At 43.0% G+C, this 13,918-nt stretch overlaps 1 protein-coding gene across 3 annotated transcripts in view; it reads right to left on the bottom strand.

Moving 5' to 3' along the window:
• Nucleotides 1-13,918, bottom strand: part of tox2 (TOX high mobility group box family member 2) — a 93,377-nt gene that overhangs the window by 44,053 nt on the left and 35,406 nt on the right. For all 3 annotated transcript variants that reach the window (XM_071520383.1, XM_071520388.1, XM_071520384.1), the window contains exon 2: nt 12,804-12,896. In XM_071520383.1, the coding sequence (XP_071376484.1) occupies nt 12,804-12,896 (93 nt within the window). The remainder of the gene's footprint in view (nt 1-12,803; nt 12,897-13,918) is intronic.

Here is a 13,918-nt window from a genome sequence, read left to right as displayed (position 1 = left end):
AGAGAGAGAGAGAGAGAGAGAGAGAGAGAGAGAGAGAGAGAGAGAGAGAGAGAGCAGGAGGGGTTGTGAAGGGCCGTAGCTGCAACAGCAGCAGTGGCAATAGAGCCTGTGGTTGTTCTGGCTGTAGATGTGATTAACACTGGGGTCACAGCCAGAGGCCGCAGCTTGAAACACACACACACACACACACACACGCATGCACGCGCACACAGACACACACACACACTCCCAGAGGCCTTCCCTGCCTCTCTGTCTGACACTATTTGGCACCGGCCGTTTATGAGAAAACAAAACACACCCCAAGACAGCCAGTAGTGGCTGAGATGAATTACCGCTGCTACTGTAAGGTCAAGTAACTGGATGGATATGAGCCTACAGTAACTTCTACTATTACCTGTAGGGGGGTTTCTCAAACTATGGGACTATGGGACCTAGAATGGGTCAAAATCTTGTTTATGGTTGATCAAATTATGAGAGTATCAGCATGCTTTAATGAGCTTGGGTCCCAGGGTGGGACTAAATTTGTGTAATCTTTCATCCAATGCAAACCTTTTTTGCCCGGTCCAATCAAGTAAAAGAGAAGCGCTTGAAATATTTTCCCAGGCAGCCTCAACTCCGATAGAGTTTGTTTCTAGTCATATTCATATTTGAAACAGAGTACCAAAACAGGGGACCAAACAAATTACACTAAAAAGGCAATAACTTGCAACATTATGCAATTTGAAACCCCAATTCCATCTCCACCTGTTATCATTCAGCCTCAAATGGAACGGTTACTTCCAGTGCAATGATTTCTATGTGATAGCGCTATTAGTTTGGTGGAGGAACAATCATTGCATTCTGCAACAAAAATGAAATCAATTTCTTTATTGCGCCTGGAAAATGATTTTACATGCTGTTCTAATCACATCATGCTAGATGTGATGGTATCTTGCAATAGGTTATTTGCATTTTCACACCTGCACACTAAATCTGAATGAGCAAAACAGAAAGTAGGACACAATTATACAGTATGTCTAAGAGCAAACTGGAATCTGGTAGTGCATCTACCGCACAATGGGATGTGTCACTAAAGGCATATAGACGTTAGAATAACAAGCAACATCTAAATCGAGTGGGAAGGTAATAATTAGCTCTTGCCTCTTTGTGGGTAGCAACTAGTCAGTTAGGCTAAATCCATGCTACAGAACAAAGTACAGCACACACCAATTGCACACACAGGAGGGGACCTTAGCTCCTTAGCTAACAAATCAGCTTCTGACTTTAAGGAATGGTAATTTTACTACCCGCTAGCCCATGGTTTGCACTTTTCCAGCGCCAATTTGTGCCACTAGTCTGACTTGAATGGAGGAATATGCTCAGAGTACAGAAATGGCAATCAAATGGCTTGCGCCCCCAAATCCTTCTGTTCCATTACTGATTATATACCGTTATTTAACCAGGCAAACTGACTCAGTGCATATTACAATTTACTGCAATGGCCTGGAGGAGAAGTTCCAGCTCCTTGGGGGGAGTCTTTGCCTGGAAAAGTTGGATGATAGTTTCACAATTAGCTGGTCTTGGTCTTTGGTCTTGTGCAATCACAGTCACATTGTCAGCACCCTGTAAAAAACATGATCTTTTTGAGAAGACAGCTTTTCAGTTACTCAAGCATCCACCCTTCTTAAGTCAAAACACTAAATCTGTGCCAGCTCCAGAGGTGTTGTTCTGTAGCTGAACCTCTGACATTTTGTTGAGATTATTGAGATTCATGATCAGACCTGGATTTATAGTCATAGAACTGGATTTATATCAGGCAAATGAACTAAGAATGCATTCTTCTTTACAGCGATGGCCCGGGGAAGTCGTTCTGTCTGCCTGGTTGGTGCTGTTGCCTGGAGGAGTCCGATGAAATTTTGTGCATATAAAATCTTGGTCTTGTGTAATCCCAGTCATATTATGTCGATTTTCTACCAGAAGTCATAATGTGCTCAGTGTGAACATATGAGAGGTTGACATATGAGAAAAGGAAGGTTTGTAAGGGAAGGGCGAGTTTGTCGTCTCTCCCTCTGTTTGCTTTTCTGAGGCTTTGAGGTCATTAATCATAGCGGTCAAATCTACAGCAAAACAATTGAGCAAAAGAAAACACAGACAGAGAGAGAGAGAGAAAGGGTAAGGGGGGAGGGAGGAGAGGGTGAAGGTGAGAGAGAGGTGGAGAGCTACAGTACAGTGAGAGGGAGGAGAAGGGAGAGATGTCGAGTGAGGGAATGAAGGAGAGATGGGGGGGATGTGAGAGACAGCGAGAATGGAGAAAGAAAAGGGACAAGTGAGGCAGAGCAACATGAAGCTTGTGTGGGGAGAGCTTGTACAACTGATACACACTTGACATCGAACTCCTGTTTGCAGAGCAGAAATGCAAATATATGAGAGAGAGAGAGAGAGAGAGAGAGAGCGAGAGAGAGAGAAGGAGACAGAGTGAGATAGAGAGAGATAATGGGAGAGAGAAAAAAAAGTGGGAGAGAGAGAGAGATGCTATAAATAGCATTGTGTTTGCGTAAAGCCAAGCCAATGTCAGTTTGATGCAGGAAGTGCACCACAGGCATGGAGGTTATAGAACAACTGTTGACTGGAACACAGCGTATCAGAACTGCGGCTTCCAAAGCCCTCGACCAGCCACTCACATCTACAGTGGGACCTCCAAATTACCTATCCCGCTCATTCCAAAATGACTTAATAGCCACCATGTTGTACTGTACAGCATATGGACCCACCTGTACATGGGTGACTGCAACTGTGCCTGCATGCTGTTCCAAGCCCCCAAAACTAGGACTTTAGATAGAAGATTGTTTTTTTCAAATATTTGTAAAATGGGAAAAAAAAAAACTATCTTGTTGATGGTAATGGGAATAACTGTCAGTTTCCAGTATATTCTAGTTATGGTGATATAATCTCAATTTTTTTTGCTCTCACCTGTCCATTGAGTTGACAATGGATAACTGAATCTTTAGAAATCAGCAGTTTCAGATCAATTTTGTACCCAATCCAAATTCTTGATAAAGTGGTTACTCTGCATTGCTATGCTACAACACTGGCAGCCTGACTGGATCTACACGAAAAGCTTTTCTCATAATGAGGCTGTGAGCCCTGTGTTTTACTGTATGTATTGAATACCAAATCATACAACCCGTATCTGCGTCTGGGGATGTTTTAGATTTAAAAGAAAGACGGGGCAGGAGACAGAGAGAGGGGGAAGCGAACTTAACCCTCCCTCTAGTCTCTTTCATGGTTACAGCGCGCACCTCCCTAGTTTTTCACCCCAGCGTAACTAATCGCATGTCAGTCAATGTGCAGATGGAAAGAGGCAGCAGTCAAAATACCTGTGTCAGGACTGTGGTCATTAGAGCATTCACTGACTCGCTGGCAGGCACTCACACAGACAAACACACACGTAGATACACACAGACACATACACATACATACAGACATAACCATGGCACAAAGAGTATGGGGGATGGTGTGCTGGAAAGCAGATATGGATTGCCTGTGCGGTTGTGTTGGTGAATGTGTCTTGGGTGTGTGTGTGCACGTGCATATGCATGTGTGTATGTGTGTGTGTGCATGGGTCTGCAGCTGTATGTGTACTTTACCCATATTTATTCCTTATGTGTGCAAATGCTTGTGTTGTGTATATGTATATACAGGTTGAGCACACATGCATCATTCACTTAGTGTACAGTTAATGTGTGCACATTGTATGCGTGCCCATGTGTGTTTGTGCAATGTATCCTGTCCAATAACACACACGTTGATCCCATTGAGATAAAGATAACAAAGTTAGACCTTCCATAATATTTCTTTTCCCATAACAGACCTGCTCGGCCACGCCCAGTCGTATAACTCCATGCAGATGAAATATGGTCTTCATTACCTTTAAACCTCGACACACAGCAACCAGTGAGGAGAAACAGAATTGCTCTTCTTTCTTGACTGAAAGAGCAAGAAATGAATTGGAGCAGCTGAGATTTTTACATTACCATGACAAATACAGCGAGATGGGGAGGAGAGGGGAGAGGGAGCGAGAGAGAGGGAGAGGGAGAGATAGAGGGGAGACACATGAAGACAGACAGAAAAGGGCAGATCAGACAGAAAGACCAAATTGTGCGAAAAAAAACATCAGCTCCATTTGTGCTAGACTGTAAGCCGTGAGCCAAGCGGAGAAATAAAATAAAGCATTTAGCTGGGGACCATGTTAAACCATGCAAGTGAATGACTCCCCAGAGAAGAGCGCTCCCTCTCTCCCTTATGATGGACTTAATTGCCTCTATCAGCGTTAAGATATAACATTCATCTAAGGTTTAATGCGCAGCTTTATGGTCTTGTCCATCACACTGAGGGGTTTCAAGAGGCAGGTCACTCCTCAAACGACACCTTAAAATAATGAGACAGATTACAAAGCAACGAGGGAAGGAAAAAGAGCAGCCCCCATTTATGTTCGGAAAATGAGAGCATTTTATAAGAACTCTGGATGAGTAGCTCTGGTATGTGAGCGAGCGGGCGAAGCTGAATGGTTTTGATGGTATGCTGGATGGATTACTCTTTCGGTTTGTGGGTCTTTCAAAATGCATGGTTCGTCAGGCTAAACGTGCACACATCTCCCCCACCTCTGACCCCCGTAGCTCTGGGTAGGTGTAGGGTTTCAGATGGCCACACAATCGTACCATTGTGCTCCTGTTAACACAATGAAAACAAAGCTAACACATCGCTGACATTCAACTCCCTCGCTCTGCCTAACCTTGACTCGCAACGCAACTCAGGTGGAACACAGAAATGGATAATCAAGTGATATAGCCTACAGAAATCTGAAAAGACCTCAAATCAGAGTTACCAAAACACACAGTTGGTAATGGAATAATGCTTAAATAATACTAAATACATTGGGGATTTGTCTCAGCATGAACCGAACATCCAAAGATGTTTAGCACACAAGCAAAGCCTAACATACTTCTGGGGGGATGGGGCATAGACATATTATGTATTTAATTTCTTTAAGATGTGGTTCCTTTATCTGATCTCCTAAAGCAGGCTGGTTCTCATCATATGAGGGCTTGGGAACCATGTCTGTGTGTTCCATTAAATCTATTAAATCCACTTGCATTATATCATAGTGCCTACCGCACAATAGGAGCCTTTCAAGGGCAGTCCCCAAGGAAGCCAACAAAGGGCCCTCTCTTTCAGGGAGTAGTCAAGTAATTCAGAAATAGCTAAACAGTATTTTGTGTGTGGATCTTCTTCTCTACCAGACCCACAAGCACAATTTACTCAACTCAAGGAAATGATTGTCAGAAAAAAGGAAGAAAGCAGAAAAAGAGAGCAGCAAGGATACCTGCTCTTTTCTAACAAGTGCCTTTTTAAAAAGACACAGGGCCTGGTGGAGGAAAGTGTTCTTCTCTAAAATAGTGTGAGTCTTTGGGACAGAAAAAGCACAGACCTAGAAGCAAATACCAGGCAGTGAAATTTTGTATGGAAACAGCAGTTTACCTGCTCACCACCACTCATACTATATTTGTGCAAGCAGCCCACTGCACAGAATATAACACTCACATCACACACTGAATGATCTCTGGATTATCTTAAATATCAAATACTGTACATTAAATTGTCATTAAACTGTAGATACTACTCTACATATTCAGAAATCTTGACAATTCTCAAGACAATCATAATCATGACCTCTCCCATTTAAACCATTACAAATAACTCCAAATGCTCCAAATAAATGAAAAAAAACAAAACAATCACAATGTATTGTCCCCTGCTTCATGCCATAGAATTAAAGCACAATTGCAACCTTGTCAGAAATGCTTTCTCAAGGCACCAACCTACTGTACAGTCATTTTCAAGCAAAAAACACAGTACAGCACCACCAAAAAAAAATCTTCTTTCCTAGAGAAAGCTGTATCTGGGGCCGTGCCATGTATTTAAATGTAAATGTACCCTACAGCGCTATCTACTTCTGTCAATAGGGCTCAAAATAATTCAGTGTTCATCCATTCACTGCCATGCTGACTCCACATCCAGCCAGCCATCCAGCCTCTGCCACCAGCATTCAGGCAGAATTTTCTATTACCAATCTAATTGCACATTCCACCCTGACAAGAGCTCATTAAACCTTAATTATACACATGTTGTTTTCTACAAACATCTCCATTTGGGTCTCTCTGCCTCGTAATTGTTCAGCAGGGACAACCAGTTGAGATTTCACAGATTGAGAGTGAATAAGGGAGAGCGAGAGAGAGGGAGAGAGAGAGAGAGGCAGAGAGAGAGAGGGAGAGGGAGAGGGAAACAGGATAGAGAGAACCAGAGAGAAAAAGAGAGGGAGAGAGAGAGAGAGAGAGAGAGAGAGAGAGAGAGAGAGCAGTGTCTGGAAGTAGGTCATGCCTCTCCATAAACAAGGCATGGTTTCTAAAATAATATACCCATCCAGTGGAAGTAATGCCAAACAAGTGAGCGAATGTGGAGCTCATGTAATATTTACAGAGCACTAATACATAGATGGCAGGTCTTTTTCTCAGCCCCCCCACCCCAACCCCCCCCCCCTCCAAAGCCAGAGGTTTCTTTTTTCTTTCTTTTTTTTTTCTCTTCTGCCTTTTTTTCCTCTTGCCATTTGAATTTCAGAGAAAGCCGACTACATTGATATATCTGGCAGAGGGGGAGGTGTTAAGATGTTGAGTTTCTCTCACTTTCTTTCTCCCTCTTTTTCTTCTGCCTCTCCTATCTCTCCGTTGCTGTCTCTCTCTCTCTCTCCCCCCTCTCTCTCGCTTCATCTCTGTCTCTCTCTCTCCATTCCTTCTCGCTCTCACAATCTCTCTCACCGTCTCTCTCTCTCTCTCTCTCTCTCTCTCTCTCTCTCTCTCTCTCCATCGTTCTCTCTGCGCTGGCTTTGGCTGTGATGTTTTTTCACACATTTGTTACATTTTAGCAAGGGAAAGTGGGCCTTAATCCAGAGTCTTTGAGGCATGAGCGATGATATTACTGTGGAGAATCAGCCTTTTAAAGACTTCTTTAAACTCCAGCTGGTGCTGTAAGGTCACCAAGCACTTGTTCGACGTCGGGCCCAGCATGACGCTTCTGGGCTCGGGACTAACTGGCTGTGTCGACTCCAGACTGGGCTTTCTAGGCTAGACTGTGCCTGGTAATGCCACTGTAAGAGGCGAGAAAAAAAAAATTGCAAAGGAATACTTCTTTAGCATGTTACAGCCAACATCACAACATCACAATGCAGCTGCAGAGTCCTGTGAGAAAAATACTGTCTACTGTTTATTATATGTTTGATACGCAGTAGTTTTGCAATAGACTACTTGACTTGGCAACTGTAAGGGGATAATGGGTATATGTACTTAGAAATGGGCAGTACATAGAGAATGCCTTGGAGCGTCAGTTCAGCTCTTTGAGAGCCAAGCTGACAGTATTGTTAACTCACAAACACATTGTTTGCATCAGAAACCGACTCCAAAAAGGTGATTTTGGATGATTTTACCATGGACTCCTGTGCATTTTTGCATTCTACACTGCACCATCAATGACTTGAGTTGGACCAGTTTTAGTTTGATGAGACATATTCTGCATGTGGGAAACAATATCACCTGTTAATTACGGATTTAAAAATTGAAATTCAAAATTGGAGATTTGAGGTTTTCACAGGACAATAACATACTAATTGCATATATTATAATTGTTATTATGTTTCTATATACAGTAACTGTATTTCTGTAGCCTATGCCTGGTATCATTACTGTAGGCATAAATGTTCTGGCTCTTTTCTGTACCTGACACCTTAAAATTACCCTTTTGAGAATTTGTGGTGGCATAAGATAAGACCATCTAATACAGACCTTCCACTGTCACTGCCACTTAGCACCCACAAAGCCCCAAGTGTCCATGCCAAGCCCCTAAGTCATCTCTGGGGACCCTTCAGCCTCACTGTTGACATGTACAGCATGCATCACTGATATCCACCCAACCTGCCCTCACTACTGTTATGGAATATCACAATTATTTTCACAATGCATAACTAGTTTGTTTACTGGCTGCTTTTTCTTTTTTTTTTTTTTACAGAAAGCATTTGTTTTGTGTATCTGCTTTGTTTGTTTATTCAGTTGGTTAGTTAACATATTCCATTCTTAGCACAATTACTGTGGAACATCACTCAGTTCTCCCCGACATCAAAGATGCTCACTGTACGGTGTGATATGAGCCATGTCGAGATAAACAAACATGACATATTAAACAGGAGAATGACTCACTCTTATTATCCCACCAAAATAAATCTGGAAAACACTAATTATAACGACCTGTGCCTGATCCTGATTCACCCCGGCTCTGTGGTTGCGTGTGCGTTTCTATGTATGTATGTATGTGTGTGTGTGTGTGTGTGTGTGTGTGTGTGATTGTGTGTGTGTGTGATTGTGTGTGTGTCTCTGTCACATTCTTCTCCTGCTGCTGCCTTAATAGGCAGTCTCTTAGATATTCGCTACAGAATAGCGCTCATGCAATATTAATATCACACCAAAATATGGAAGCCGGAGCCCCCACTCCATCTCTCACTCCCTACATAATTGACTATGCAAGGCTCCAAATCAGCTTGGAAAAAGAGAGAAAGACAGAGAGAGAGAGAGAGAGAGAGAGAGAGAGAAGAGAGAGAGAGAGAGAGAGAGAGGGGGAGAGTATGTGTGTGTGAGAGAGAGGGAGAGAGAGAGAGAGAGAGAGAGAGAGAGAGAGAGAGAGAGAGAGAGAGAGATGGAGAAACTAGGAGATAGAGAGAAATAGAGAGAGTTGGGGGGTGGGAGAGAGAAAGAATCCTGAAACGATCCTGTCATCTCTGCGCTATAGGAGATTCTGAACCTTTACCCTATGTATCACTGTCAAGACCGGAGGAGCTAAAAAAAAAACAACAATAACAACAACTACAACAGCAGCGAGACCAGCTTGACTCCCTGCAAAGAATACACTGATGCTCACCCAACCTGAGCTAAAACAACCCTCCATGTTTTACTGTGAAGCCGTGTGCGTGCTGCGTACCGCCTTAAACACTCCAGACCAGGCATGTAGGCAGGCAGGCAGGCGGACACAGATATACATGTGAACATATGAGTGAGTTTGCATGCTTAAAACACACACACACACACATATACTGTATATATATATAGTATATACTTATTTCTCCAAACACCAAAATGTATGTAATTTTGAAAAACTCAGCCATTCTAGCTGCCATTTATATAACATCCCATGAAAACCTGAGAGAGGAGAAACAGATTACCTAACTACTAATACTTTCTATTCTGCTTTGTGTGTGATCGAATAATTGCAATTTTCTATTGTTCAATTATTTTTATTGTTATTATTGCTAGTTTTATTGATTGTCACGGTTTTGCTTTGGCAACAGATACTGAAGTATTTAATGCCAGTAAAGCTCATTTGAATTTGAATTTGAATTATATATGCTCACACATAAACACACACACATAGAGAGAGAGAGACACACACACACATGTATGCATTTTGGACATCATACAATGTATATTCTTGTGAGTTTTGGAGAGGTTCATTCACATTCACAATCTCAAGAAGAGTCACTTCAAATTCACTTTGGTCCAAGACAACAGCAATAACATTATGTGAATTCTATTTTTTTGGGTGGATTTTCCCTTTAATGCCTCTAATACTACAAAAGCCTCTCTTTCGCCGTACGTGCAGGGATAGTGAGATCGCTGCAGAACACCGGGGGTCATGCCCTCTGCACTGAGCCCTTTAAAAAAAAAAACGAACTGTAGGCATTTAGAGCCATAATAGACTTTGAAAGAAAGAGAGGAAAGGTTGCGGGGGCAGAGCTGGTAGTTGCGGGGTGGGGGTGGGCAATGCACCTTGACAGGAAACATAGAGGTGAAGAGCAGGAGTTGGCTGAGGTTAGTTTGACAGAGAAAAAAAGAGGGGAGGGGAAAGGGATGGGGGGTGGGGCGGGGGGCAGCGGAAGTGCCAAGCCCACTTTTAACTGAACCAAGGGTGGTGAGAGGTGGTTGGAGGGAGGGAGAGGGAAGGGGGGGGGGGGGGGGGGGGCAGGAGATAGAGATCAGGGGAAAATAAAAGGGGTGCGCAGGGAAGGAAGAGGGGAGGAAGGGGAGGATGGGTGAGGGGGGGTGGGGGGAGGCTGGGGGGGGGGCACAACCTGGTGCACCTTGACACTTGCTCTCACCGCAGCACCTGATAAGTGCAATGGAAAAACGTCTGGTTTCCTCCTGCATGTTAAGTGGTTTTTCTTCTCCTCCACCATGCAGCCTGTAGCTTACAGTCTGCTACTGTAGTGGAGCTACACCCAGGTAATAACAGACAAAAGGAAATGACAGAAAACCAAAGAGGGGAGAAAAAAAATAGCACATATTGTCTCCTTTTTGTTTCGCTCTGTCTGTTTTTTGTTTTTTTTTCTTTTGATGAAATCTAATCAGCACAAGAGATGGAATCTTATTATTGTTGCTGAACACGACAAGGCGGTTTTGAAAATTTCCCTCCTTTACACTAATGTTTATTCCTCATTTTCAACATGCCCCTCTTCATTTTATAAACAACTTCTGCATGGAGATTTAGATGCAGAGCTTAATTTGCGCAACAGAGGATCAGATGAAAGTGGATATATATCTTTACTACCTCACACATGTCTTGACAAGGAACTCATTCCCATGATTTGTAAGTGGTTCTCGCCACAGAACAGCATTTACAATATTCACTTTAGATAACGTATGATTCCAGGCCCTGGGAGGGGATGGGTTTCTTAGAAATGCTTTGTTAGCACTCTCCCCCTTGATAAATGATTTAGGACATGTGGCCTGAGACATCAATACAATCTCTGTTGTAATTAAAAAAGGTGCCCACCAACAATATTACAGAGCTTTCTCTTTCTTTCTCTCTCTCTGTCTCTCTCTTTCTCTCTCTCACTCACTCACTCACCCACTCTTTCTCTCGTTGAGCCCTGGAGCAGTGAAGAGATAATTCAAAAAGCACTTGCATGGAGTGAAACATGAAAAAGGGAGACATATGAAATTAAATTCTCTCTTTTCGCTCTATTGTTCTTTCATTTTCTGTCCTTCGTTACATAAACGCATAAAAGCAAGGCAAGCTAGATTCTAATTATGATTTTCACAATACTGAAAGATTTCTTTTTCTTTTTCAAAAAAGAAATAAAGGTTTCACAAACAAAGTAGACTTACTGTTCCAGCACTTTGTCAAAGTCAAAGTACTGCAACTGCTGCATCACTGAACTTCAAAATTAAACTTATTTTTTTTCTTTTCCCACGCATCCTCATGAACAATCAGAAAACTTTCTGGTTTCATACAATTACACTGATTTGAAAATGAGAATTTGGTGTAACAATACAGTTGCTTTACAATAAAGGAAGCAGAAAAAGAGAAAGCAGTCGCAAGACTACTTTGTATACGTAATATATGCATCAACAACAGCTTTTTCTGCTTTTTACCTAAAACGAGTCTAGAGCAGATGCAGCATATGCAGAAAATCATATTTTTCTAATAATGAAGCAAGCAGAATCCCAGAACCCAATTCTGCGTGCTTCATTATTTAAGTTCCAAAGTGAAACACAAAGCCAGCACACACAACGAATATTGGAGCAACTGCTGGGATGGGGTCAAGGCAACAACACACTCATTGCCCACCAGGCTTCTTCTACTGAGCATTCAAACACCTCGGGGCGGGATTCATATTCCTGAATCCCTCATTGTGTCAACAGTCAGCTGACCTACTCATCATGAAAGACTGATTATTACACTCCATACAGTCCAAGGCGGTGGATACAGCACAGCGCAGTCAACACTAACAACTGCAGCGCTGGAAATATGATTCCCAGTAGGTTTTGAGATCTTTGTAGCTGTGATTATGTGGGGCCTGTCTCATATGTCTCTTACAGTAGGCATTTCTCTGTTAGAGTCAGGTGTGGGGGAGTGGAAAGCACCTTGGAGACGTACAGTACAGCACAATGTCAGAGGAAAATCTTGCAGCGTTTCAGTGATTAAAGAAAATAGGCTTATTTTTTGACATGTATGAACCTTTTTTTTTTATGATACAAAAGATTGAGCTCAAGTAAACTAAAAATGAATGGATGAATGAATGAATGAACACACTTGAAAATGAACAAATGAACACATACGAGGCGGTTGGTTGGTTGGTCTGTCAGCTGCAGCGAGAAGCTGCAAGGCGAATACCACACAAGCCACCAAGTCAGATGGCTGCTTTATTGGGAGCCTTGTGGTAGCCAGTGATGCCTTGGGTATGGGGAAGTAAACAGCTCTATGGGGTTTGGGGTAAAGGGTGAGCGTGGGAAGAGCCCATAGGGGAGAGGTAGTGGTAGTGAGGGAGGGGGGGGTCAAAGTAGTCGGCGGGTCAAGTCAAGGTTAAGGCTAAGTTGTGAGAAGAGGGAAAGACATGAGACCTATCTTTGCCTATAGGAGAGGCAAAGTTTGAGAGTAAGAAAAGGGCTGACCAGTGAAACAGATGAGCTACAAAGCGCTAAGTAGAAACATAGTCATCGCTGAAGTCTTTTTTTAAGAAATTACATGCTTGTTTCACTGCTGCTGAACTGTCTCTCCAGCTGGAAAGTGGAAAATCTTGCTGTACTGATAGGGGAGGGACTTCTGCAATGGCTACCACTGTATGGGTAAGGGGTTAATGTCATATGGGGGCAGGTGCCGATGATACTGAGGGGTGAGGGAGTAGGGGTGAGAGGGGGAGAGAGAAGGGTGGGAGAGAGGAGTCTCACCCCAGTAGAGGGCAGTCTCTTGCCGTCGGGGCTTGGGCGCATGGGCAGGGAACTGTAGAGCCTCACACCTCGATCTGCAGCAGCGTATCTGCTCTGGAAGGAGAGAGAGAGAGAGAGAGAGAGAGAGAGAATAAGAGAGAGAGAGAGAGAGAGAGAGAGAGAGAGAGAGAGAGAGAGAGAGAGAGAGAGAGAGAGATTTTAAGTACATATTCTTCCTCGTAAACACATTCCATGACTTGGTGCAGACTCTTCTAACCAAAAACCTTGACAAAATGAACTTTTAATGTGCATCGCTGTGCACTGAGAATGCAGACTGAACATATTTACCATGAAATAAACACTGATGACGCACTGGCAGCACTATGGACATAATAAAAAAAATTAAATAAAAAAATATCTGAATTTACTTTGGATCAACTTAAATTCATTCAAATACCTCTAACTCCATAAGGGAATTTTCATTATGCATCATACAGCTCCTGTACATTGTTCTGTTCATGGTCCTCGTTCTGTTTACCAGTGTTAGTTCCATAAATTGCTTCAGCAAGTCAGAAAGCCCACCCATTGCCTGCCATGTTGAATCTCATCACATCACGGTGATGTAACATACATAATAACTGAATAACTTTGGCTCAGTAGCGGCGCTAGTGGAACTAAGCTATTGAGATCCGCAGCCTGCATGTGCTGCACTCCACTATAGTCTTCCGACTCCATTTTGCTATACATTGGTCGGCTGCTAATCAGAGTTTAGTGACTAATGTAAATGATAACTAGGTGCGTCCCAGTGTGCAACTGTAAGGTTTAAAGCTTGCCTACTCTACTTCCCAGTGTGGGTTTGAGCTGTGTAACACAACCTGTAGGAGTGGTGCTACAGCCCTCACCACTTGGGAAGCTAATGATTCACAACAAGTGATCTCTGCCAGGGGAAGAGCGTTCAGCTCAGTGGGGTTTACACCATGGCCCACAACCACAGCAGGGGTACATCCCAGGATGCACTTCACATCTCTCTCTCTCTCTCTGTCTCTCTCTCTGTCTCTCTCTCTCTCTCTCATCACTCTGAAGAATACACATCTCACTACACCTCTGTGATTTCACTTCTTTCTTCAACGACAGCT

Source organism: Centroberyx affinis, unplaced genomic scaffold, assembly GCF_046629955.1.
Source record: "Centroberyx affinis isolate AG114_WGS23_722 - 3 ecotype Tasmania unplaced genomic scaffold, CSIRO-AGI_Caff_v1 ptg000797l_1, whole genome shotgun sequence".
Lineage (NCBI taxonomy): Eukaryota > Metazoa > Chordata > Actinopteri > Beryciformes > Berycidae > Centroberyx > Centroberyx affinis.
Note: the sequence above shows the minus strand (reverse complement) of the source record. Positions and strands in the feature narration are given on the sequence as shown.